Genomic DNA, 27747 nt, shown 5'->3' on the forward strand with positions numbered 1-27747 from the left:
GACCTTTAACTCCTGTTACACATGAGGAAAACATTTGGGACAGGAGTAACTTTCTAGTTTTGTGCTTTACAGTAGTGTCAAGCACAGATGACAAGTACAAACAATAAGCAAGGCAAAGCCATTGTTACTGTCACCAGGGACTCATCAGCGCACTTTGTTGCACAAACTGACCTGCCACTGCCCAACGCTTTTATTCTGTGTCCAGTCAGTGCAATGAGGCCAACATCACTGCTTGCAGTTTCTGCTGTCTCAGTACATTTAGAGTTTGTTCTTTCACGCTCGCTTTCTGCGTGTACATGGGTTATCCATCTGTTACCTTACTGGATTTTGATTTACCGGACATAAACACACGAAGAGTCCAGAGTAGATATTAACTAATATGTGCAAAAATGTTCTTACTCTGCCCATCGTGCAGGTCTACAGCATGCAAAATCACATTCGGATTCATGATGTGCGTGCATCAGCCAATTTTCTCTCAGCACTGTGCATTATGTTAAAAAGTCGGAATTCACTCTAATTGATGGGGTCATGTCCATAATTTTAAATCTGCATAAACCACACCCACAAGAAATTAAACAACTCCTGAAATTGATGTCATTGTGTCAGAGAGGTAGAGGCAAGGAAAACAGCACTTTTACATTTTTGCGTTTCAAGAACCGAACAGGATTCTACTTTTGGCCAGAATATGACGTAGGATGCTAGTTAAGTTTAGCAATTTTCAACAACAAAATACTGTTGTTAAAACAGTGCAAGGTTTTGCCCACCAGAACTTGTTTGCTGCCAGCAACACGTGTGTCCGGAAATTCACTTTGACACCCTAAACTACCACGCTGAGAGAATGCGTGTTCAAAGAGCTAGAGATCAAAGAGATGACATTCATCAGTCACTTGCAGGTAGTTACTGTATTTATTTAATATCTTGCAATAAACTTGAGAAGATGATTTTTTTTTTTTTTTAAGTTTTACTTACATGTTCATATTTTGTCTTGTAAGTGTTAAATTGCAGATTAAATCAAGAAAGTTGGTGAACGGCTGAGAACTGTCCAATTCGTAGGTATTTAGTTATTTCACTACCAAATTTCCTGTTCAGTTACTATGATCGGTACGATTTTTAAATTAATGTAGTGTCATATGTACGCATTGTTGTGAATGAGAAATGAGAGTTATGTTGGGGATATGCTAGATATTTGGAGACCTAAAAATGTTGCTCCCATGGCCTCACAGCCATAACATAGCACCTTACTGTGCTAAAGAGGGAACGGTATGCAGATATCACAACCAGCCAAAGCACACATGCTTATTTACCACAGCAAGTGAGTAACTGCTTGAATAATGAGACTGAGGAGGCTGCTAGTCTAATTTTAAGGCCTTGATTTTGCAACACACAATGTGATGATGTCAGTTAGTGGTTCACACTGCGTACCCCAGCAGCAGAACTCATGTCCCAGAAGAATTTCCACAAGCTTTAATTATGGTTTATGTATCCAAAGATTACTACCTACACTAGTTCCCAAATAAAAAAATAGCTCATGGGGAAATCTACGAGTGACTATAGACAACTCCAGCAAAACAACAAACAAAGCAGTAACAACACATGCCTATACTTACAAACTCACAGACGCAATAGTAAATCCACACTGACCATAAAAATATGTCTGAGACAAACCTCTTTCCGGTTAACATCCAAATACTAAAGTGAAGAGTCAGCTGCCATAATGAGGCCAAACAGGTTGTTAAAATCATGCACTGTGCGCCATCTTGCCACCCTCATCCATTCTTATACCCCATGCGGACACTGGACACATAGTGACAGAGAGGACTTAAAGCACTCACTGGTAGTTTGCCCCGCTTAGTCTAAGTGACAGGAAAGTGGTTCCAAAATTGCACAATTTCATAAATAGCTGTATAAACAAACTTGTAGCCCGGCCGGTGTACAAATTCATAATATTGTATTTAAGTTAAATAAGAAAACAATTTGCTGCACGTCTCAAGTAAGTTTGAATATTTCTATCTTGAGAAAGATCAATCAAGTTAGTTAAGATTGTTAATGCAAATCAAACCATTTTACCTTTCTTTGCTAGAAAAGATAAACAATAACCAATTAATCTAACTTGTGTGACAAAACATGCAAGTCGAAAAGGAAATAGAAATGATTAACAAGGAGCCCAACTGACAGTCAGTCATGACACTGCCAATCCCAGTGTGGGCTTGCACACCAGACAAACAATGCAGAACAGTTTTGTATTTAAATTGATGGACACAAGCAGCTATTGTTCACTATTCTGTCATGTCAACTACAGTTCAAATGCCTATGCTGTATATCAAACAATAGTTGTGATTTGGACCTGTTAAAATTTGACTATGTTTCTTCCATGTAGAGAATTTGTAAGCAATGAGAAACTCTTCATAAAATCACCATGCTTCCTCCAATGGCAGGCAACGCAGAGCTCTAAACCACACAGATTTATTTGGTTTACAACAAAAGAGGTTAAATCGACTACACAACAGATTTAGGCGGCTTTAGAACAAAACAGATGGATTATCTCTTGTTGATCCTCTGCCAAGAAAAAAAGTGGATTCATTGATTCCTGCCATCACTTGACTCAGCTACCGAGTCAAAAATCAACCAGGAAGCAAAAAATTAAACATGCACATAGGACTGCAGGATTGGGGCCAAAATTATAATCATGATTATTTTTAATCAATATTTTTACCATGTTAGGATGAACATCTGTATTATTACAGCACTATTTTTCAAGAAACAATATATGCAGTTTCCACACAATGAATGGATTATCATTTTAGAATAAATTATTTTTGAAAATGCAATTCACCCAAGAATTTCAAATTGACAAAGAGTTAACTGAATAAACATGCTATTATCTTGTTTAACAGAACGTATCTGAAACATGTGCAGAAAATGGATGCTGATCCCTTTCGAAGAACAGGCTCCTCATCATAATATGCCTCATCCAATTTGTGTTGTACTTTCTTCTCTCACTATGACTCACAGGGTGCACTAGCTTTTTATTTAGGCATCTTGAAGTTTAAGTCAGCCCAAAAATGTTCTTTAAATATGTTCAATGAAGCCCGACTACTCTAAACACGGTATTCTGCTTAATATTTTATCTGTTGAGTATGAATTAAACGGCAATGTCCAGCCATTTTTATCCATCTCAGGAGGCGGCCATTTTGCCGCGGTCGACTGAAAATGACATCACAGTTGCTCAAGGCTCACATAATGACAAATCACGCCTCGGCTGTTTTCTGAAGCTGAACCGTGATTGGTCATTATTGAGAATATGTGCTTAGCATTGTATTTGTCGCACAGTCCCATGTTCTGGGTTCTTCAAACAGTAGTGAAAAACATGTATGTTAGGTTGACTCGAAGTCTGAGAACCGCCCACTGATGTGAATGTTCGTCTATACAGCATGAGCCCTGTTATTGGTGAGTGGTCAGTGCAGCGTGCATCCTGCCTCTCACCCAAAGTTGCGTGGATAGACTGCACCTCACCAATGACCCTAAACATGATACATGGTAGAAAATTAATGTATGGATATACTTCCAAGGAATATGACGTAGGAGCCTGACAGTGACCTAGTGACCATGCGCGGCTTGGAAGTTGGAACACACAATCCTTCTAATCCTGGCTGCTGCTGTCTTTCCTGAGAGAAGTGTGCAAGGGGGTTGTCAACTGCATGACACAGACTATACGCAGGCTAACTAGATAGCTGCTGTTCACATTCAAATGTAATGTCCATAATCGGGACAGCACCATCACAGCAGTTTGGCTGCCTTGATTCATTTGACCTACTTAACCCCCCCTGCCCCCTGTGCCTGGTATGCGCTATGCGGGAGATGGTAGGGTAAGAGGGGGACTGTCAGGCAGGAAACAGCAGGATCCATAACACAACAGCAGCATAATCATGCATGTTCAATGGGAGCATGCGTGATCAAGTCAGATCTTTGTTGTTGCTATGCATCTTCATCCCAACAGCACATGTTCATTCATTGCCCTTATAATAATGCAGGTCTGACTTGGCATGGATCCTTAGTGTAGTGAGGGTGGAAATTCATACACAAAGCTCCTGCATGGTTTGTATCCAGCTGGTAGGCTAAACAGTACAATTATCTGAATTCGAAAGGCCAATGACCTACATTTCAACAGCTCTTTTGTTGTGGGTACTCACTGGTATCTGCTGATCACACACAGTGACTGACAATGAACACAGCGCCGACATGCTTAGTGCAGAAAGTCTGCATAATGTCAATGTCACATATATAAAACATGGGGTCATTTTTGATATAGGTCCTCTCTCATTCAGACACGTTTGTTTTGCCTCTATTACTATACAACACATCTAGCTGCCATGAAAATATGTTGTTTGTTGTATTACATACCTGCCCTCTCTCAAAGTTTTCTTTCTCCAGCTCCAGACTGTTGGCGCCTCCGGTGCGTCGAATCACTTTAGGGATGGCGTTGGGTACTTGCTGCATGGAGTTTTTCACTCGATCCATCGTCTCGGGCTGACCAAACACGCCAAGAGAAAAACGATCGGTTAAGAAACTCGAGTTTAAAAACAAGAAAACTACATTAACTATGGCGGGGGGCAGTCCATTGCTGTACTGGACTCGTCGTTCCGTTCAACGGACCATTTGGCCTCTGTAAATAACACCCCCAGTCAATGACAGCAGCAGTTCAAGTACATCTCCACAGCAGTGAATGAATGCTTCTTCTACCTTGTTATTTCAAAATAAAAACATACATCCATCATTTCGCTTAAGTAAACACTCACTGTCCATTGTTTTACAGCTAGCACAAAAGTAGTGACTGCAATATGATACATGATCATAGCCAAAGAAAAATAAAATATAAATTTTCGTTCGATCGGGTCTATAGTTTAAATGATGCTATTTTAAAACGGTTTTATTTTGTTAGGCCAGACCGACAAAACGGAACTAGTGTGTGTATCCACCTTCTGGTAACTTAACAACTTCCCACATGCGCATTGCATTGCTGCCTGCAGCCAGTAACCCACATGTGTACGACCTCTGATCGCTTCAAAATAAAAAATAAAAAAAATAAATAAATAAATAAACCCAATGTAGATGTACTTATTAGTATACGGTGGAAAATTTAGAACTTTATAAATAAACTCCAAGGAGGCTTGTGTATTTATTGACCAGTGTCGCTCTTGGAATTTTTCCCCTCTAGCAACGGGCAAAAACTCCTCCCAGTCCAAGCGTTGGCAGCTACCAGCTGGAAGCACAACAATTCCCGCCCAAAGGCTCCTCTCATTGGTCAGTATCTTATGGTATCATCAGAATAACATAGTGGGACTGGGAGAGGCAAAAGGTGATGTTTAAACATCCATCCAACCATTTTCTGAACCGCTTACTCCTCACAAGGGTCGCGGGGGGTGCTGGAGCCTATTTCAGCTGGCTATGGGCAGGCAGGGTACACCCTGAACTGGTCGCCAGCCAATCGCAGTGTTTAAACAACAAAACAACATAAATATTTTTAGAACTACAAATGAAGTTGTTTTTTTTGGCCTTTGAAATAGGTAATCTCATCACTTCTCAAAATATCTTCATCACTTAAAGCTGCTTGCTCAATGTAACAATTTGGCCAAAAATATATCTTCCCAAAAAGCCTTTGAATTTGGCCATTTATGAGTTTCATTTTTCATCAACAGGTGGCAGTAGCGACGCAAAATTGCTTTTTCTGCGTTCAGTAGCTTTAAAGCTGTTCTTTGTAACAATTTGACCAAAAATATCTCTACAATTGCTTTTTTTTTTTATTTGACCATTTACTACTGAAACATCGTCTCAGTAGTAGATTAACACCTTAGCTGTTCACAATAGGTACTCCTCCTGCCAACAGTTTTGGTATGAATTTCCCACCCTGATGTGACATGGAGGAGTGGAACCGTGGAGGAGTGGAACCGTCACTTTCCTTTGGCACCGGTTGGCATTGGTTTGATCCTCTGCCTGGGAGACCCATGTGTGGCTTACATGAAGTAAGCTTGTGTGAGTGATTTAAAAAAAAGAAAACAAGTTGGCAGTAGTAATTCAAAATAGAAATTTCTGTGTTCCGTAACTTAAAATGCTTTGTCTACCAGAAAAATTGGCTAGATTCGTTGCCAGTAACATTGTATTTATATAATTTCGAATTTCCTGCCGAAGTTCCTGCTCGTAAAACGACTGCAGGAGGGTCGCCCCGAGTACCGATACCGTAAAGGCCCGGTCTGCCGTTTTCACTCAGGAAAAGGCGCTTTTTAAATACAGGATTTAAACAAACACACTACTTCTCAATTTATAGCTATGGGCTTCTCTTAATGTCTGGTGGTGATTTTTTCCTAAGCCCCCACCCCGTACCGCTGTTTACATATCAAACACAAAATGGCAAAATACAGGCTGGGGGGGTGGGGGTTTAGGAAAAAATCACCACCAGACACTAAGAGAAGCCCATAGCTGTAAATTGAGAAGTAGTTTGTTTGTTTAAATCCTGTTTTTAAAAAGCGCCTTTTCCTGAGTGAAAACGGCAGACCGGGCCTTAACAATAAGACTGGTATTGGCACCGATACTGATACCTGGTATCGGTAGTCGCCCATAGTTAGGATGGTACCGCCTCTGCCTCAATTTGAGCCAGGAAAAACCCTGCGACATTTCCACGTGTGCACGACAGTATTCTAGTTCGCATTGTACTGTACAGCACCACATATTGTGTCAGTTGTTGCCCACTTGGCATCCATTTCAACCTGATCATTCATTCTGGAAGGGGCCCCTTCTCAAGGTTTCTTATTTTTCCCCTGATGGGCTTTTTGGAGTTTTTCCTTGCCCTTTTGTGGTTAAGATCAGGAGGATCATTAATATTTGTCAATTTTGGGTTTTGAGACTCTTTTGCGATTGAGAGGTATAGAAATAAATTTGATATGACTTGACTTTGGGTTGTTTTTCTCCCCTCAATTGTTCTCAGGGTGAATCGTTAAGATGGGGTGTGCACACGTTTGTGCTCAAGTCCTGGTACAACTCACTTGGACAGGAGGTGGACATGAGTCAAGTTGTTGATTGGGATCATCGTTCCTTCTCCTTTCTGACATTTTCTCATCCTCAATCAATTGCATGCTCATTGATTGATTAGCTCGCCCTTAAAGACTTGGAATCTGTGAAATCCTCACAAAGTCAAAGCAAATGACATCATGTGAAGCAAATGGTTCTAAAACTCTGATGTCATTTCTGCCTGACATGTTGAAGCTTTGATGAGTTGGCTTGAACGCAGTTGACATGCTGCCGTTATTTGATGTTATTTTGATTTATTTACTCGGACAGGCTGTCGGGCTCCAGCACCCATGCGACCCTTGGTCGGAAAGTGGATGGATGCTTTATTGTTGCCAATTTGCCCTGCTCCTTCTCCTAGGCCCAGTAGAACACACGAACAGCATCATCAGTTCCTTTTGAAATGCGCGGTGTGTGGGTGTGTCCAGGGGACCTGAGGCGCTGGCGGTACAGTTCAAACGCTTCCCGACACCGGCCGCCGCATCATCCTCGCTTAGATTGTCTGCTGTACAGACGAGTCCAGTTAGCATGAGGGCTTCAGTACCCGCCACACTGCTCGTCATCTTGGACCTGTGTCTGAACAGTGCAGGTGAGCAAATATACAAAGACAATCACATTCTTAGGGAGAACATTTGCGACGTTCTGAGGAAAACCATACTTGGCGATTTCACAAGACCGTACTCTACGTTCTTCCAGCTCTGTCAAGGTGTCCAGGTGGCTGGGTAGAATCCGGTTTGTTCTGTTTCTAGTTTTCAAATTGCAGTGAAAATTGATTTGGTGTCGAGTACGCATGTAGCAACTACGGCTGTTCGATAAATCGATTTTGAACTGTAATCGCTTTTCTAGTTAAAACGGTTTTAAAAACGATCACATCAGCACTTTTGACTTTCAACCCCACACTATTTTTGGTTTATCTAAGCCACCGTAGTTTCCGTGTCATTTCCACTTCCTCCCAAGAGCGCGCAGTCTAAACAACAACAGCTCTGGCCACCCGCCCTCATACAACCTAACTGGAAAGTTTTTTTGTTTTTTCAAATCACCGTAACTTCTGAACCATTTGCACTAGCAACGTAATTCCAACGGCTTCTGAAAGCAAAAGTAGCGGAGCTTTACGCCGATACCAAATACGTTACGGCAGCTGGTGGATTACCATCGTATGGAGTAGGGCTGCACAATATATCGAAAAAATATCGATATCACGATTTTGGCCCTTGCAATATGCATATCGCTAAGGCATGCAATAAGTTTTATACAGAATTTTATGAATTTTATATGAATTTGACCGGTCAGATGTTAACTAAAATGTGCATCGCCATGCAATAGTTGAAAATTATCAAGACATAATTACAATTAATTAACCAAGATTACATGAAGGTTGCTTATTTTGTCGCATGAAAAATGTTGTTCTTTCATTAGATAATAAAAATGTAATTTCTTTAGGTACATGTTAAATATCGCAATAATATCGATATCGCTACGTTCGGCAAGTATATCGCATTTCGCATGTTTTTCCAATATCGTGCAACCCTAGTATGGAGGAGGGCTAATCGGTGTGTCAGATGAGAGTGAAGCAGAAGACAGGTAGTGATGCATGTTTTTCAAATCACCGAACTCCTGAACCGTGTCGGATTCTGAGACCGGAGGAACGGAGCTTTACTTGAGAGAAAAAGCCCAAAAAAAAACAAAAAACAAAAAAAAACAGGCAGTATCTAAAGGGTTTTTAATAAATCAGGCAAAAGTAGATGTGTAGTATGGAAATGGTATGGTTTCAACAAGACGGACAATACTTTTTGTCATTTTTTATTTTACAAAGAAATCATAATCGATATCGTAAAATCGGGTTTGAGAGAAAATAACCGGGATTTTCTTGATAGGCAAAATCGAACAGCCCTAGTAGCAACATTAAACGATCGCTTTGTGTTAGCATGTTGCTATGATGCCGCGATTCGGGGATGCGCCGAGGATTAGTAACAGTCGCTTGTCAGCTTGCGAGCAAGTGATGGTGAAAGACATTGCAGCAAAATCGGGCTCGCTTTGTGTTCTTGGCACTTTGAAGATTGAGAAGAGTTTCGTGGCCGCAAATGGTGCAGTGAAACCAGGTCTCATCCAATAGCGTCCATGGCCACTTCATAACCAAATGTAGAAGTGCATAAACGACAAAAACATTTGCATGTCTTCTAATGTACTCCTTGTAACTGCCCCACTTGTCCTAAGCCCACTCTCTCCTCCCACCTGCTGACCTTGACCAATTAGGAGCCAGTGGTGTGCGCAACTTCCACCAGTCAGATATATTGCTCCTCCCACGACCTTACCTGCAGAAATCCTGCCTAGGTTGCCAAGTTGCTAATAGGAACGCCACTGGCCAATGTGTTTGATGTTTTGTGAGTAAATGGCTTGTGAAAAAGTCTGAATAAAATTAATGACGTCAATTTGAAAAGTGCCCATGCAAACAAATGAGGGAATGAAATAAGACTGAAAGCATTGTCTTAGTGCAGTGGCAGCAGCACCCTCTGGTGGCTTATTGATGCGTGCCACTTGAACTAGACCTATTTTGGCCACGAGTGAAGCCCCCAAGCTCACAAGCAGTCGCAAAGACGTTCGCCAGATACTCACAAACCGTTTTTATGCTTGCAAACAGTATTCCTTGTCGCAAGCAAAATTTGAAAACAATTTGATCAATGTTTTAAATGGCATTCCGTCATTTTTTTTTTTTTAATTGTTTATCCCATCCCACCCCAGAGAACAAAGTATCAAGGCTTATCTTATTATTTATTGCACGACTGATTTCTGTTTCATGTACATCACTTTGTATACAGCAATGCTTGTTTTAAAGTTCTTTATAAATAAAGTTGAGTTCAACTTGAGTCATATTTCAATTACAAGATAAAGTTGTGATTTGAAACTAAAGTGGCGGTCCGTCAATTTGTCTGTAACTATGTTCACTCTACATGGCTCAATACCACCCCCACCAGGAGAGAGATGCCAATGTCATAAATAGACCGAGTTGTGGACTTAATATTTAAAACGTGAGGAACGTATATGTCACTATTGTAATAGTTTCTGATAACTAGACACAATACACTACGTTAAACGAAAAAAAAAAACAAAAAACAATATACACATAATTGTATGGCCGCCATAAACTTAACTTACCAGATGGCGCTCCTGCATGTCTGTCTTTTTGTTTTATTTTATTTTTAAGTATTATTTTTTACATTTTTCATCTGCTGAATATTTTCTGTATATCTGCTTCTAGATTCTACCCCCCAACGGGTGACTGCAGGGTTTATAGCTATAAAATACCACATAACGGTCTTAAGCCTGCTGTTGATACCCAATGCTCTAAAATCTAATGTTATTTTAAGCGTATTCTATGTTGTCACCTGTATGTGACAACGTACTGTAGGCCTACCTCCACTTTCCAGCTGGAAGAAGCAACGATAGCACAAAATCTGTATGTGGCTTTTATTCCTTTTAACTTTTAAGCTGAACATTTGCACTGTCAAATGTTCTTTCTTTTTAACTCTTTCATGTGAGCTGCTTTATGTGGGCTGTCCTTTCTGTACGTTTTTGGTCAAGGGAAATTTATTTTGGTGTTTTTTTTGTTTGTTTGTTTTTTTAAGATAGGGAGTTGAACAAACAGTGTGATACTTCTTTTAATACATTTCCTTTGAAATAATACGAATATAAAATGTATTTCAAATGTATTTCCAAAAATAGAGATATGTTTCAATTTTATTTTGGGCCATTCAATCGCACGTGTTAAACTAATATCAATCCAAGAAAATTATTTGTAATATAAATATTACAAATAAATATACCTATTTATGGCGCTACGCGAACTCAAATGTGACGCCATCACCACCGCCGCATTCTGATAATAAATGTGTGCCTCAATTCATCCATCCATTCTTACTACAAAAATATTGTGGGTCGTACAGTACAGTGAAATGCAGTACTGGCACATGCGAGAAAAGGGAGGGTGTTAAAGAGAGAGTTCATAAGAGATTCTCGCGAGACTACCACATTATAGACGAAGCGGGGGCAAGGCCTGAAGTTTTCTTCATGCATCATTAGATGATTCATATCAGCGTCAAGATGTCGGGACGTTCAGGCCGCGCTGAGACCCGTAGTCGCGCCAAGGACGACATTAAAAAGGTTCTGGCAGCAATCGAGAAAGTTCGCAAATGGTACGTCGGCTGTCTAGTTTACAATATGGAGGAAATGCTTCAGCGGACCGTCGGTCGTTAGCTGCTACGTCGCTCAACTAACTTCAGTCGGGAAAGTTAGATAATTGACATAGCTTGTAGCCAATCGGTGTCCCTGTTTGCGAAAAAGGGCGGGGCTGTCGGATTTTTTTTCCGCCAGGAGCTGTCAATATGGCTGCAGCTCTGCAAAACTAATTACGACTCGATCCAGTTGACGTTTTACAATGACAATAATAAGCACGATCATTTGTATATGACAGTGTGACATTCATTCTAGAGATACGTGCTTTATCTGAGTACACAGAAAACGTGGCCATCTATATCTGCCGAGGATCAAATTGAACCGATTACAGGAGATCAATGTTAGCTTTTGTCTAAATATAGTCAAACTACTTTAATCCCCAGGGAGAAGAAATGGGTGACTGTTGGCGACACATCCTTGCGCATATTCAAGTGGGTGCCCGTGACAGAAACAAAGCAGGTGCCGTTTCAATTATATATTATTTGAGGATTCCCTTTTATATATTATATGTGTGTTTGACTTGGTGTCATTTTTAATATCAGATCTATCGCACCAAATCTACTGGTGGAGAAACCAGAGGGTTAAAAGACGTGGTCCTTGAAAACACTAACTCTTTGCCAGATTTGACTGGTGAGTCTCATGGTGTGATGAGAAGTACAGTATGACCAAACATTATTTAATACACTGAGTGAATAATGTGCTCTTTACACCAGATGAAAACAGCAACCAGAGCTTTCTGTCTGATGTTTACCACCCTAAAATGGATAACAGCAGCAGCAACTCTAGCTCGCAGCAGGTCAGCCCTCCGCATACTTCCAGTCTCCGAACTGAAGACTCCCAACCACCAATGCTTGGACAGGAGAGCGTGGATGGTATGTTGATGACATTTTGACGTACGTGAAAGTGATGTTTGTTTTCTGGGATTTTCTTGATCTATATATTAGTATTACGCAAAAAACAGATTGATGACGATTATGTCCCCTAATGAATCCAGATCCAGTTCACTCTGGACAGGATGGAGCAGATGAGCCTCCAACTCTGATCAAGGAGGATCTTCTGTCATCAGGAAGTGCCAGACGAAGTGCCATACAAACACAGGTTTTATACCACTTTCCTCAAGCGGATTAAAAACAGCATTTTTCTCATTGACATTATGTAAAGGTGATGTTAAGTGTCTATTTTTTCCATTCAACAGGAAGAATTGGATGAATCAGGAGCACCTCCTTTAAAGAAGATTTGCACAAGAGAAAATACCGTTTTAAGATAGTTTTCTATGTGAAGATGTACACATAACCTGCCCACAGTTATTTTCACTTCAGCTAAATGTTGAACATTCAGGTTTTAAGGCTCTGTTGTTTGCTTCACGTGCACTCACCTTGCACTTCACTTGGTACACCTGCACAATCTAATCTGTTCTGTATCAGAGGTCCATCCACAGTTAGTAGTCAAGAAAAATATTTAAATTACTTTTATCCTTTTTTACATTTTAATTTTGACCGGCCAGTGTACTTCTATAATCTATGTATAGATATATTGTTTTTTTTTCTTTTTTCTAAATTGAATATACTTATATTAATTACCACAAGATAGTCTCTGTATACTGTCATATCTTGTTACCTGCACACAGAGCCAATGCATATATATGCAAAAATTGTTTGTCAAGTAAGAAGATTTTATGCAACAGTGTCCCACCCCTTAGTTTTAGTGCTTTATGCATGAGTACCTTCATAATTATGTGGAAGTGGGCAAGTATCTCTCCATCAAATACTCCCAATTTCCAAATTTTTGGCCCACAGCATAAATGGAATCTGCCTGGTTCTCACCAAAGGAGCTATGCTCATACATGCAGCGATCCACTCAAGGTAAAAGTGGTTAGATTAAAAGGAACCACAAATTACGGTATTTTGTTAGACCACATTTTTGATAGTTCAAGACCAGTAAGTGTTTGTATTGTTGATGTGAATTGAACATGCCGGAGTTGTAAAATGAAATGACTTCTGTAGAGGAGTTTCACAACATCTTTGTTTTGCTTGTCTGTCCATTTACTGAAACACAAAATGCAAATGTTAGTTTGAGAGGAGATAATAGCTGACTATGGTTTAATCCGAAAGTAATGTAGCCAGTCTCTGACTGGGCTCAGCGTATAATTATAGTGCGATAAGATCCTATATTACCCATCATGTCAAATTTACAGTATTAATTTACCATAATAGTACAGTATTATTGTGGTTTGCAGCAGTGTTCAGCTGAATTCCATCATAAAAAAGGCAATTGTGATATCTTGGTCATGTAAACTGCACGAGAATATTATTAGAGACACCTCTTTGTGATGAGTGCAGTTTTACACTGCAAATTCCAACCACTATAACCAGCAGTTGCTAAATATGTATTTGGCACTGTCAATAACGAAGCATTTTCTTTGTGAAAACAGAATTTTTGGTGTTAAGATTGTGCAACACCTAATATTGTAGTCGGTGAATGTACATACTACAGCTGTTATATTCATTAATACCATAAGTGACAACGCAACATTCCCTGCTAAACGTTCATATTTTTAAACTGATGAGTATGGACAGTGTGCTGTGTTTGGCATTTCCATATTGTAAAAGACATTTTTTGGAACCTATACCTGTAAGTGTGTCTTTATGCTGTTGACATCTGCCTTTGCATATTTACCAATGATTGTGTATTGCTGTTTTTAATTGCAGTACAGTTTGAAAATTAATTAAATGTGTAGCTTATGCTTTTAGACACAATAGTGATACCATGGATGAGCAGATTTTTTTTTTTTTAGCTATACAAAATTAAAATGCTTTCTTTAAAAAAAAAAATCATATTTATTTTCAATACTGCACTTGTTTATAATGGATGCAATAACCATAATAAACATTACGTTTTAATTTAAACTTAATTTGAATTTGTTCTTAATCAGCCACTGAGACAGTCACTGAATTTATGAATGCTTTGTGAGGCTGCCATTTTATGTAACAAATGTATTTTAATTGTATTCTTATTTCTAACACAAGAACAGTTAAAGTTAGATTAATACTGTATTGTGTTTTTGTGATAGTGATAAAATAATAGAATGATCGTCAAGTTTTCCTTGCAATGTTCCAAATGTTGGGCTGTTCTTGACTAACAATGACATTCAATGGCAGCCAATAGGACGCCACTTCAGGCCAGTTTGACGAGGCCGCCTCGCGAAGAGAGCCAATGGCTGCCAAGAGAGGGCGGGGCTGTGTTGTTACGCCGCTTGCTGCCGGGGAAACGAGTCGAGGGTGTGCGAAATAGTGCCGGTGTTCGAGAAACTCCCGCCATTTAGACACGGAATTAACCTCTTCCCGACATAATTTTCAAGAGCTACCAACATTGGGCTTTTTTTTTCTTCGTGAAACGAAGAAGGACTAGTAGGAAAGTAGAAGAACGACCGAGACCTCGGCTTGTACAGTCGAGTTAACCGAGTGAATTGTTCTTCGCGCCAGACCTCCTGCTGGACTGTGGGCTGTTGCCGCGAATTTGACTTCGGCTTGGATTGCATCCTGACAGGTCAACAGAGAAGATAAAAGTTCGCCAAATATCTCGACACAAGAATAAAACGCTTCTCTGTGTTTGGGGATGCCCTCGGAACCGCTATGGCGTCACCGCTGAAGCAGAGAAGAGGAATTCGATGAGGTGGCGAGGAAGAAGGGACACTGTTTTGTTTTGCAACGCAATAGCAAACCTGGCTAATAACTAGCCCGCTAGCTGCTGCACGTTGAGTTCCAGGCCTACCGGTGAAAACGTGATACATGCTACCAGGCGCTGGGATACAAGCTGACGTCATATTATTTTACACCAGAGTGTTAAAGTATTATTTTATTGCACAGCCGCCATTTGATTTACAATGGCGCCGCTTTTGGGCCGGAAGCCTTACCCATTAGCTAAGCCGTTAGCCGAGCCGCTAGGCCCAGGAGAGGAGGTCTACATCATCGAGCACACCAAGGAGGCCTTCAGGAACAAAGAGTATCCTCTAAACGAGATGCTGATAATCCGATCGACTTGGAACCGTACATCCGTAGCCTTTGGTCATCTGTCCCTTGACGGGGGTGTTACGCCACACATTCCCGTGTACTAATGTGCGCAGCTGCGTATAATGTTAATTTGTTATGATCTGACATTTTCTATCGTTTTAGCTGCTCACCGTGCACTGTTGGCAACGGTGTTAGCTTCTGTACACATTTGCTAAAAACAACAAATTACTAAAAGATGGATTTATCAGTTCAATTTAGGATATATTCCGAAAGCGTCCCTTTTCCTTAGCTTCTGTGAATGGTGTGTCAAAGATAATGGCGAACCCGGTGTTATGTCACCATCGCCCGTTCATATCAGTTAACGCAAAGTCTCAAGTGTGATTTGCAACCCTAAGTTACCACGAGAGGCGTAGAAATGATGACTGAAGATGGTTAAGAATACCTGCATGAAGGACACACGTTGCACTGTTACTTTCCCAGTTAAAATAGATTTTGGCACCGTCTCAGTGATGCTACAGTTGAGCACTTGTAATATTCACACGGTAAAACAATTATTGACAATTCAATGTCAGTCTGACAGACTTAAGTCAGAATTGTTCCTTTTAGGATTGTCATCGTATTTGTTTATAAATTGAACCCCACATTAATTGAAGTGTTTATGAAGTTCGCGCTTCTTTATTTTTATTTTGACTGATATGTTTTGTGACCACATAAATCCTAAATGGCTTATGTATAAAAAGGTTGTCCTTGACAAAATGTCAATAGTGAGTATGAGGCCCGCTTGAAGAGGTATGAAGAGCGCATCTGGACGTGCAAGAGCACTGGAAGCATTCAGCTGACACACAAAGAAGCATGGGAGGAGGAACAAGAAGTCACCGAATTGTAAGTATTGATTCTTGTGTGTGTGTTGTTTTTTGTTTGTTTGTTTGTTTGTTTGTTTGTTTTTAAGGTACCATTCTGTGTGGTAGTACCCATATGATCCATCCGGATTGTTCAAGCAGATGTCATAATGAAACCGTAATGTAAATGACTTGTATGCTGTGTTTCACTTCCTATCCACGCTCCAGTTATCTGTCATCCTAAAATCAATATTGTGGCAGTATTTCATAAGTGTGAAGACAAAGCCATACTCCCAGGCTAGTGAAGGTCATGGGGCTTTCAGCTGTGATGTGATTGGATAAAGCTGGCACTCCACCTCTTTCTATTTTGGAGGATGTGCGTGTGATTGAGTCATCTTAACACTGCTGTGGTCTTAGAAAAGATTGATTATTGCAATCAATGAAATGGAAATATAAAAAAAAAAACGACAAAATTCACAGTATGTCTGTCTACCCTGTCACAAGAACCACGTGCAGCAGATGTGTTATGACTTCTTCCGTAATTGTTGGGAAGTATTTTTTAAAAAATATATTTTAAGCCCCCAATTGTGCAAAAAATAGACTATTGTATATGCATTTGTTGAAAAACTGACTGAGGTGGTTGAAGGCCATAGTTTGTTTCAGAAGAGGCAAGTAAGTTGCTAAGTTTTATGGCTGTTTAAAGACACCCCACTACAGCGAATGTAGGATATACATTAATAGTTTAACTTAGGCGATGTTCAGAATAACGTACTGTAATTAAATCGCATTGCTTTTACAAACGAGGGACCAAAACAACCCCGCCACCCCTCATCCTTCATATTTAAAATCCGTTTTGTTTAATTAAACAGGAACTTTGGGCCAACGAAACTGATGTGGCAGTCACGCTGAGACGAGGAAAGTGTGCTAAACATCGAAGCATCTTATGTCATTGTGTTTGTATAAACATTACCTGGGTGTTCTCTGATATTGCACACTAATACAGGGTGGTCTAGGTTCACAGTATAAATTAAATATATTTTCTCTTGCTGTCAATATAGCATCAAAATGATTTGTAAGCTGTAATTATTTCAGTTTCACACTGTTCCATTGTTTCTGTAAATACATTTTGCTTCCACCTAGAGGCCAAATTCAGTATTGAGGGTAAGGTTGTAAAAAAAATGCCTACAATGTGATAGAAACACATAAGTTGATCAACAGTGTTTATGAAAATATTTCAATAAATGGTGCTTTTTCAAGAGCACCGTTTATATGTATGTAATGTGTGTAATAGTACATATCCTTTTATTTATTTATTTATTTTAAGTTTATTTCTAACTGCAGAAAGGATGTACTATTGTATCTGTACAGGCTTCAAGAGGAATATCCTTACTGGTTTGAGAAGCCCATCTTGGAGATGGTCCACCACAACACAGTGTCTTTAGACAAGCTGGTTGAAATGGCCTGGGTAGAAATCCTCACAAAGTATGCTGTTGGTGAAGAGTGTGACTTCACGGTCAGTTTAATCTGCAGTTATTTCTTGTCTATTTTGTAAGCTATTACCTCTTAAGCATTGGTTAGTATTCTATGCTTAATTACTATTTAATGCTTCCGTTTAAATTCAATAAAGAGATGTGTGATCAAAATCTTGATATTTGTTGTATCGTATGTTATTTTCCATAACACAAGATAATCTCAAACATTTTAATTCAGGTGAGCCAAGACAAAAGTTTACGAGTGAAGGTGGTAAAGACTCATCCCCTTGAGAACCCTGAGGGTGAAGCTGGAGAAAAGAAGCTTGATGGTGCCTGTGATTCTCCATCCAGTGACAAAGAAAATGCCAGTCAAGAAAACCAGAGGAAAGAACCTGCGCACAGGGAGGAGGAGAGCAGGAGAGAGAGTCTCAGTAAGTTTGTGCAATAACATCTTTTATTTTTTATTTTTTATTTTTTGGTTCATTGAAAAGCATTGCTTTTTAGATGTATTCCGCTGCGTTCAGTGTGTAAAAAAAGTGATTGTAGTAAATTAATGTGTGGTATTACATCCACATCCAAGAATTGCAGTGCATGATATACAGGTGGTTTTATGTTAATACTTGCCGCTTTAAATGTCACTGGAATTGTTTTCTTCTTTTTCAGGTGACAGAGCACGGCGTTCACCAAGAAAACTTCCCACTGCCATGAAAGAAGAAAAGAAGAAGTGGGTAATTCCCAAGTTCCTTCCTCATAAGTACGACGTCAAGCTCGTCAGTGAGGACAAGGTTTGTGTGTTTGTTGTTGTTGTTTTTTTTTCTTGAGATTTGTTTTAACTATGCAATAATTGACTCAAATTTATGTGGTATTTAAAATGTTTTGTTGCATACTTAAACACTAAATGAATACAAACCTTTCTGACCTGTCCCACAGGTAATCAGTGATGTACCAGCAGATAGTCTTTTCAGAACAGAGCGCCCGCCAACCAAAGAGATCATCCGTTACTTCATCAGACACTATGCACAGAGGCTGGGCCTGGGCGAGAGTGCACCTTGGGTGGTTGAAGATGAATTAGTGAAAAAGTTTAATCTGCCCAGTAAATTCAGTGACTTTCTTCTCGACCCACATAAGGTATGGCACTGGTCATTTCTTCTTTATATGGTTATGATTGTGAATGATATCAGCTCACACTCTTGTTTAACTAAAGTTTTTAGCTGAAAATCCTTCTGCCAAGCGCAAGAGTTTGACTTCTGAAGGTAAAGCTAGAAAGAGGCAGAAGATACCTGGTACGCCAGGAGAAACCTTGGGAAATGAAAAAGGGGAGAAGAAAGGAAAAAGCAAGAAAGATGCCCTCGGGAAGCCTCTTAGCCCTACCATCTGGGGCCATGTGCAGGTAAAAGATCAGTTGCATGCAAACATTGATACTGTGTAATCAGATAGTTGTGCTGTTTTTAAAGTTTAATGGACTTGTGTCTTTCCCCCCACCCCCACATAGAAAATAAAAATGAATGGTTCGCCATTAAAAGTAAAGAACTCTGGAACACCGAAGAAAGGCGAAGGTACAAGCTCAGGTCTTTCCAGTGCAAAATCTGTTAAAAAATCTGGCGACAAGAAGGATGGAAAGACACCTGGAAAAAATGGTGATAAGAATATTCTGAAAGCTTATAGAAAAGATGCAAAAGCAAGTGCCAAGTCACCAAAGATGAAGCAGATGACCCTGCTGCATCTCGCTAAGAGCCCTGCTGCAAGCAGCCCCAAAAAACGAGCCCGCAGTAGTAGCACAGGCACACCCAAACTAGGGAAGCCGTTACATCCAATGGCTCTCCACCTTCTTCGTTACTATAAGGAGAACAAGGGCAAAGAGGACAAAAAGAATTTCCTGTCTGTCCTCCTCTCAAAGGCTGCAAAGGCCTTGTCACCAGATGACCGTGACAGACTACCCGATGAGCTGAAAGAGCTGGTTGAGAAACGCTGGGAGAGATTAGAGCAAAAGAGACGCTGGGCGGCCATGAGCGAAGAGGAGAAGCAAGAAGAAATGAAGAAGCGGCGTAATGATCTCAAAGAAAAACTTCGAGAAAAAGCCAAAGAACGTCGCGAGAAGGAGATGCAACTCCGTCTTGAGCAGTCGCGCAGATACGAGGACCAGGAAATCAAAGGCGGCAAGGCTTTGCCGACATTTAAGCTTGTTGACATGCCTGAGGGGCTGCCCAACACCCTGTTTGGGGATGTTGCTATGGTTGTGGAATTCCTTCACTGCTACGCCGGCCTGCTAATGCCAGATGACAAATATCCCATCACATCTACTGCTCTGATGGAATCGTTGGCCGGAGTGCGCTCGGGTTTCCACTACCTGAACCGTGTGCTGATGGTGCTACTTCAAACGCTGCTGCAAGATGAACTCGCAGAGGGCTACAGTGAGCTTGATATCCCCTTATCTGAGATCCCCCTTACTTTGCACTCTGTATCAGAGCTGGCCAGGCTGTGTTTGCGTCCTTTTGATGCGCAAGGTGAGGAGAGTGTTCAGGGGTCTGTGGACCTGGCCATGAGTGGCTTCGATGATGTGGTGACCAGCGAGTTCCTGGAGAAGCTTGAAACTGTCGAGGTTTTTGAGCTTGACCCAGAAGAAAAAGTCAGCCTGCTGGTAGCACTGTGCCACCGCATTCTCATGACCTACTCGGTGGAAGACCATGTCGATGGCATGCAGCAACGAACCGCTGAACTGTGGAAGGAGCGCGTCGCAATGCTGAAAGAGGTCAATCGCAAGAAGGCCGAGAAGAAGAAGCAAAAAGAGGTTGAGGGCAAAGGTAATTTGTAAATTATTCTAAAATGTATCTTGTTTATTTTTTGTGCATTCAGTGAAAATATTGGTATTGCTTATGAAACATCACAATGTATTTTTTCATGGCTACAGATGAGAAGAAAAAAAAGGAAGATCCAAAGAAGGGGATCAAGAAAGAAGTAAAAGTAGAGCTGGTGGACTTGATCAGCTCCGTAAAGAGCAGGCAGCTGATGAGTATGCAGGCCAAGAGAGAAAGAGAGGAGTTGGACAAACAGAACAAAGGTGCTTCTTGCTTTCCTTGATTCCCTTTGAATCAGTCAAGTAGGCAATCATGATTGACTTTGGGGACTTATTTGTTTCTAAATTATTATCCCATAGAACGCATGGAAGTAGCAGCTGAAGAAGAACGACTACGCAGACAAAGAGTGACTGTGGAAAAGAATTTTCAAGAGGGTATAACAAAAGCCAAACTGGTCCTGCGTAGAACTCCTTTGGGTACAGACAGAAATCATAACAGGTCAGTGAAATTGTTCTAACCATAAAATAAAGGAGTGTCAATTAACTGAAAAAATAAAAAGGCAAAAAGATTAATACATGGTTGATTGTCCAGATATTGGTTTTTCTCTGATGTTATCCCTGGGCTGTACATCGAGAAAGGATGGGTGCATGACAGTATAGACTACAGCTGCACACCTCCTCTTGAGGAAAAAGCAACTGAGCCTGATGTGGACGATGAAGATGATGGTAAGATTGCTGTGACACAAAAAAGAAAACATTTTTCTAGTCATAAGTATGTGCAAGTGTTCATGTTATTTTTCCAATGAGAATTAGATAAAATGTTTTGAGATTATAAAACTTATTTGATCAAAATGTTTTTGTAGATGCAGATGATAATGGAAGTACTGATGGTACTAATAATGACGGAGCCCTGCTGGGGGCAACAACAGACGTCTGTATAGAAACTACATGTCCGAAGCAGGGGCAGAATCTCTGGTTCGTGTTTTACATTTAACTTTCTTTTTGCCTTTTGGTTTGAGTATTTTTACATTGTTTGCACAGCCAGATGTGCTTAGTAATCTCCTAATATTGCCAGGTTCATATGCGACACTCCTGCTGAACTAGAGGAATTGGTGGACAGTCTTCATCCTCATGGAGTAAGAGAAAGTGAACTGAAGGCAAAGATAGAAAGCAGGTGAACAAATGAATGCTCAAGATGGATAGTTACTAGGGGTGTTAAAAAAAATCGATTCGGCAATATATCGCGATATTACATTGCGCAATTCTTGAATTGATTCAATAGGCGGCCGAATCGGATTTTTAAACATCAATTTTTGATAGAAAAATATTCACCAAAACGTCTTAGGGTTCACACCTTAAGCATGAAATAATGTTATATGAATGGAACATTAAGCCTCAATATTTTATTTCAATGCTGTTCAAACATGAAACAGATTACAACCTGTATAAGACTGAAGTTTCAGATAAATAAATACATTTTCATACAAATCTTACACTGTACAAGTTTATTGATTAGTATTTTCTAAATTTGATTTAAAAAAATCGCAACAATCGACTTATAAATTCATATCGGGATTAATCGGTATTGAATCGAATCGTGACCTATGAATCGTGATACGAATCGAATCGTCAGGTACTAGGCAATTCACACCCCTAATAGTTACATATTTTATTTCTGTTTTGTTTGTCTCTGCCTTGGCCCATTTATATCCCTAATTTCTATATAAGTTCATGCCATTTACCATTTTAGATCGTAACGGAAAAGTAACAACAATTAAAAGTAAATATGTTTCACTTGTTCTTTTACAGTTACCAGGACATCCTACACTCCATCAATTTAACCCCAAAGGACAAAGTTGGTCTCGGAGTCCCTGATGAGGACACAGATCTTCTGAAATTTCTACAAGGTGATATTCAGGAAATCGCCTCACGCCTCCTAAAGGGTGGCTTGGGATACTTTGATGATGACATGGACATAGAAGATCAGGTGAGCAGGCTATCTGTGTCTTGTAACCTGCAACAGTTTGCACTGGCTTTTACTGAAGACTGACATAACTGTGTGCTGTCGTTTTTCTAATTTAGTGCAACACTCCATATTTCAACTCTAATGGAAAATGAATTTGTTTTCGTTGTGGTTGTCAAATTTTGCACAAACTGCCTGTTATCGATTTGTCTGTCTATTTCATTATCTGTACACAGCTGGAAAAAATTGATAACTTGAAAGAATTAGGCGAGTCGATCATCAGCATTCAGGCATGTGTGATTAAGAAGTTCTTGCAAGGATTCATGGCTCCCAAGCAGAAAATAAAGAAAAAGTCTGGCGGGGAAGAGAACAAAGTTGAAGAGGTGGATGAGGAAAAGAAAATGGCAGAGGAGGCCAAGGTGAGTGAAAAGAAGGAAGAAAAATATGAGTATGGATTAGAACACTCCCCAATTGACTGAACCTGGCTGTAGTTGTCAAGTGTCAACACCTGGCACGAGCATTGTCTTGTACTGCTGTTTGTTGTTGTACTACCCTACAATAAGTCAGGCTCATATGATGCCACAAAAAAAAACAGCAGTCAGTATGCACCGACACACACACGGGGCTGAATATACATTTTACATCAAAATTTATATAATGACTGTGAATTACATTTTGCACATATTAACTAGCAATGCACCAAAATTTCGGCTGTGGAAAATGGCAAAAAAAAAAAAAAAAAAAGTGTTTTCGCTTTTCGGCCAAAAGACAATTAAAACCGGGAAAACAAAACAAAGCAGGATACAAGTACAGTATAATACCAGGACTGGTCGAACCATTATTTTATTTCAAATGCATCTCCTCAGGTGGCAACAGCAATAGAGAAGTGGAGGACAGCTATCCGTGAGGCCCAAACCTTCTCCCGCATGCATGTGCTGCTGGGAATGTTGGATGCCTGCATAAAGTGGGACATGTCTGCAGAGAATGCCCGTTGCAAAGTTTGTCGGAAAAAAGGTAAAAACAATAACCGGTCTTTAAAAAATGTTTATTGTAAGTGTAAATTAGCAATGCAGCACATAACATTACAAAACTGAGTCAATTATTAAAGTGGTCTTATTTAAAAGATAAAACTTTGAATCCTGCTCAGGTGATGATGAGAAACTTATCCTCTGTGACGAATGCAACAAGGCCTTCCATCTTTTCTGCCTGAGACCAGTGCTGCACCGCATTCCCGAAGGCGAGTGGTTGTGCACGGCCTGTCAGCCCACAGTGGCCAGACGGGGCACTCGCTCGAGGTAAGTGTTCATTTCAGTGAGTAGTGACTAGTGCCACTTAAATGCAGCAGTGAAATTGTCAACAATAAAGTTGTGTTCTTCAGGAACTACAAACAAGACAGCGATGAAGAAGATGAGGATGAGGAGGAATCTGAAGAGGAAGACTCTGATGGTGAGGAAGATGATGAGGAAGAGTCTGAATACAAGGCCATGGGCCACAGCTGTGAGTATCGCAAAGAGAAACACTTTATCTTCGCTTTGTTCCAAACTGAGGAGGGATGTAACGATATCCAAACGTCACGATATGATATGAAGGTCACGATACAATAACTATCACGATATTGTGGGGAGGTTGGCGATACAAAAAAAGCTCACAATAATGTAAAAAAAAAAAAAGCTCATACTAAAAAAACCAAATACACAATACTGTGGTTTTATACAAACAACCTATAACCTCTAATAACACATCATTAATAACACTAATATTGAGGCACTTACTTATTATGCAAACGCATTGAGTTCCTCCACATATTGACTCTGTTCAAAAGCATATTACGTGCCCTTTCATATGACCATTAGTGTGGATTTGAATTATAAGGGACAAAATATGCCTTGTGAAAATTAAACTGCACTTAAAAAAAAAAAAAAGAAAAACTAGTCACCAGAGGGTGCTAGAACTGCACAAATAGAAAACAGCCTGACTTTTTTTTAAACAGATGTGCTGCTTTTAACATCGTGACATGATGATGATGATGATGATATATTGTGGCAGTTTTAATCTCGCGATATCACGATATTCGTGATATCGTTACATCCCTAAAACTGAGTGGACTAAAAAGGCAGCCATTTTTTTTTAACCCTTACCTTAGTACTTTTTTCCCTGCCATGTTGCGCTGTACAGAGCTGGATTGTCAATTGAATCTGTTTCCGTAGAGTTGCAAAACATCCCCCAGCACCAAAAAATAAGTTTTGTGAATTATTTTTTTATATATTTTTTTATTTATTTATTTTTTTTGGAGTAAAAGTTAGGAGAGACAACATTGAGTGGCACACAGTCTCCTTGCCCTCCTCCTCTATTTCACAGTGAACTAAGATGTTTTTTTTTCCATCCTAATATCAAGCAACTATTTACATGGCATAGTCAAAGAGATTACATCTCTGCAGTTTTTAATTATCTGCATCATTTTCTCAATAGTGTTTCATGTCATAATTGCCTCTTATTTTTGTTTGACAGTGAGGCCAAGAAAAAAAGCTAAGCAGTCTTCAGCCGTGCAGAAAAGTAAACACAAGAAGAAATCGTCCTCTACTAGTCAGAGTGGCAAGCAGAGGACTGGCCCCAGTCACCCTGCTGACATCGATGAATTGGTGCGAAAGCAGATCAATTCTAATACTCACTTTCACCTGAATTGTAGACACAGTCAAAATATTGGTGTGACGTTCTAAAAATGTTGCTGATGTGTAATTTCTGAAGGTGCGTAAGAGCTCCCAGACAGGAGTGCGCAGACAAACACTGGAGCTGGAGAAGTGTGAGGAAATCCTTAAAAAAGTGACTAAGTTCCGATACAGCTGGCCCTTCAGGTAAGTGGACATTATTAGATTCAATAAAAGGCAATAATGGAGACTTCATACCGACCTTGCTGTGTGTAATCTTGAATGCTCTTACTCCCCTCAGGGAACCCGTGTCCACAGAGGAAGCAGAGGATTATCTGGACATCATTTCGCAGCCCATGGATTTCCAGACCATGCAAAGCAAGTTCAGCCAAGGCTCGTATCGCCACGCCAGCGACTTCTTGGAGGACATGAAGCTGGTCTTCTCCAATGCTGAGGAGTATAATGAGCAGGGCAGCACCGTGCTCTCCTGCATGACGAAGACAGAGACAGTCTTCATGGAGCTGCTCCAGAAGATGCTACCCGGCCTCGGCTACTTGCGGCGACGCTCACGCAAGCGAGTCAGTCGAGCGCCTGCCTCGTCAGAGGAGGATGAAGAAGAAGAAGAAGAAGAGGAGGAGGACGAGGAAGAAGAAGAAGAGGAGGAGGAGGAAAATCAGACACCGCCACGGAAAAGAATTCAGAATGGCAAGTCAAACGCAAAGAAAAGCAGAAACAGACGGGGAGCACATGATGAGGAGAGTGAGGAGGAAGAGGACAGCGGCAAGCGGAGAAGTAAGAGGACCGCTTCCAAAGCAGCCGGGAAGGATTACAGGGAGCAGGATTGCGACAGTGAGCGCGACACTCGTAGAACTCGGCAGCGGCGGGGCCGGACGGAGACCGATGGTGAGAGCAGCGATGACGAAAGGCCAGGCCGGCAGCGACATTCCAAGAGACAGAAACACTCATGAAGCTTTTGATGTTGTCATCCTTTGATTTCTTCGTTCTTGTCAAAGTGATCAGACTCCTTTTCCATCAGCCAGCAGGGAATCAAACCTCACACAATGACTCTTTGTCTTATTGAATTTCTGTTCATATTTTTCAAAAAAGGATTTATATTTGTAACATACATTTATTGGTGTGTTTTATCTTTTCTTTGCCTTTTTTTGGGAAAAAAAAAAGGACATTCATTTAGAGAGGTCCTCACAGCCCTTCAACATTTTTTTTTTTATGCGTGCGTTCCTCTCAAATACCGCTGGAACGTAATCAGGCCGGACTTGATGTGAGAAGAGAAGCACATGAAGCCTTGTCACATTCTCGGGGCTTGTCAGTGGTGCACCTATTCCCCCCCCCCCCCCCCCCCCCCCCCCCCCTCTCCCGCTCCAAACAAGGGGAGACGACTAAGAGTACCATGTTAGGTGTTCATGCAGCTAAGACCCCCTATGCATACCATGAACACTTTAAATAATGTACAATGTGACGGATGACAAAATTGTAGGTATATCTGCAGGAGGCCCCTGTCAAATGCAAGTTTTGTACAGTAAACTTGGTTTCTTCAGTTGTCAGACCCTCTGGTCACATGCTGTGTTGTCCATTACTGCCATACTGAGAGTATTGAACCAGCAACCTGACCAATACGTGTCATCATTTGGATCTTTTGTTCTATAGTGGCCTGCCACTTTAAACAAAGCGGTACCTCAAGGTTCTGTCAAGTGCACTACTTTGTGTAAATTGTACCAAACAAACCAGCAGCTGCAGGACCACTTTGTTAAAGTTATGTGCATAAACATTTGTACAACAATAACTGTTTATCAATATGGGTATTTTTGAAGAGTTAATATTTTTTGCACATTTCATTTGGGTTTTGTAAGTCACGTCTGCATAAATGTTAAATCAGGGCGCCTCTACTTGTACAGAGAACTTTTTTTTTTTTTTTTTTTTTTTAAACTCATTTATCCTGGTAAAAATGGCCGATTTTGTCGTGCGGTTTTTGTAAAGAACACCTCAACAACGATTTACAATCAAAAAGCAGCTCCTCGGTGGATGTCTTCACTGAGTCACCAGGTGGCGCTCCTCTCCTATTTTCTACCGGACTCAGTGACAGATCTGCTTTGGGCAGACCTTTGTAGCCACTTTTTGTTCTTAACGTCATACAGGGAAGGAAAACTGTCTCACATCACTTGAATATTTTCCTGTGTAGGTTTTCTGTCACATGACCAGACTAGATGCTGGTCTGTAACCCGCCTATGTTCATTCTGTAAAGTATTTGTCGTGTTCTTTTCTCATGCCTTAATGTTTGGATGTTAGTTTCTGCTTTACTCCACAACCAATGAGTGAAATTGGACTGCCCTTCTCAAGATGAGACTTGACTGTATTTTACACACCCCTTTTCTATGTATATTTATAGTTTAGGCAGGTTTAAGGAGTAATTATGTGTAAAGGTTTTCCAATAAAGGCTTATGAGCAAGAGTTGTCCTTGTTTTGTATAGTTCCCATTCTGGTTATACTTTTTGCCAAATCATTTGTCAATTGCTGCTTATAGTGGGAGCATATTAATGATTATTTCAGCAAGATGAAAGAAGTTACCATATATGTTAATGTGGCTTTGTGCATGTTAACTTTTTTTTTTTAGGAGAAGATGACACTTTGGACATGCGTCCAGCTATAATTAATGAAACTTTGAGTCAGCAAGCCATCTGTATTTGTTAACAGGTGAATATGCTGCAAAGGATGAGTGA

At 40.3% G+C, this 27747-nt stretch overlaps 3 protein-coding genes across 3 annotated transcripts in view; 2 read left to right on the forward strand and 1 right to left on the reverse strand.

Moving 5' to 3' along the window:
• The window catches only part of hip1 (huntingtin interacting protein 1), a 41347-nt gene extending 36648 nt beyond the window's left edge, over window positions 1-4699 (reverse strand). The window contains exon 1 of the mRNA XM_077541147.1: window positions 4402-4699. Coding sequence (XP_077397273.1) covers window positions 4402-4518 — 117 coding nt within the window. The 5' untranslated portion in view covers window positions 4519-4699. The remainder of the gene's footprint in view (window positions 1-4401) is intronic.
• Window positions 4700-11066: 6367 nt separating this feature from the next.
• On the forward strand, window positions 11067-14200 carry bcl7bb (BAF chromatin remodeling complex subunit BCL7B b). The gene is made up of 6 exons (XM_077541023.1): window positions 11067-11249; window positions 11673-11748; window positions 11832-11919; window positions 12003-12161; window positions 12284-12387; window positions 12485-14200. Exons 1-6 carry the CDS (start codon window positions 11137-11139, stop codon window positions 12554-12556), a joined length of 612 nt encoding a protein of 203 aa, XP_077397149.1. The 5' UTR covers window positions 11067-11136; the 3' UTR covers window positions 12557-14200.
• A 355-nt stretch (window positions 14201-14555) lies between these two features.
• On the forward strand, window positions 14556-27478 carry baz1b (bromodomain adjacent to zinc finger domain, 1B). The gene is made up of 21 exons (XM_077541024.1): window positions 14556-15291; window positions 16065-16181; window positions 17507-17651; window positions 17849-18041; window positions 18274-18395; window positions 18541-18738; window positions 18815-19000; window positions 19103-20411; window positions 20519-20668; window positions 20765-20903; window positions 20997-21130; window positions 21268-21379; window positions 21480-21578; window positions 22214-22391; window positions 22604-22786; window positions 23234-23381; window positions 23515-23662; window positions 23746-23864; window positions 24876-25006; window positions 25113-25219; window positions 25314-27478. The coding sequence occupies exons 1-21, from the start codon at window positions 15173-15175 to the stop codon at window positions 25978-25980; spliced, it is 4704 nt and encodes a 1567-aa protein (XP_077397150.1). The 5' UTR covers window positions 14556-15172; the 3' UTR covers window positions 25981-27478.
• The last annotated feature ends 269 nt before the right edge of the window (window positions 27479-27747 follow it).

The sequence above is a fragment of the Festucalex cinctus genome, chromosome 13 (genome assembly GCF_051991245.1).
Source record: "Festucalex cinctus isolate MCC-2025b chromosome 13, RoL_Fcin_1.0, whole genome shotgun sequence".
NCBI classification, from domain to species: domain Eukaryota; kingdom Metazoa; phylum Chordata; class Actinopteri; order Syngnathiformes; family Syngnathidae; genus Festucalex; species Festucalex cinctus.

Coding starts and splice junctions, on each gene's coding strand:
- bcl7bb (XM_077541023.1), top strand. CDS start 11,137: ATGATTCATATCAGCGTCAAGATGTCGGGACGTTCAGGCCGCGCTGAG. Junction 11,250..11,672: donor ATCGAGAAAGTTCGCAAATG/GTACGTCGGCTG, acceptor TTTAATCCCCAG/GGAGAAGAAATGGGTGACTG. Junction 11,920..12,002: donor CTCTTTGCCAGATTTGACTG/GTGAGTCTCATG, acceptor TCTTTACACCAG/ATGAAAACAGCAACCAGAGC.
- baz1b (XM_077541024.1), top strand. CDS start 15,173: ATGGCGCCGCTTTTGGGCCGGAAGCCTTACCCATTAGCTAAGCCGTTA. Junction 21,131..21,267: donor TGTGGACGATGAAGATGATG/GTAAGATTGCTG, acceptor ATGTTTTTGTAG/ATGCAGATGATAATGGAAGT. Junction 25,220..25,313: donor CGATACAGCTGGCCCTTCAG/GTAAGTGGACAT, acceptor TACTCCCCTCAG/GGAACCCGTGTCCACAGAGG.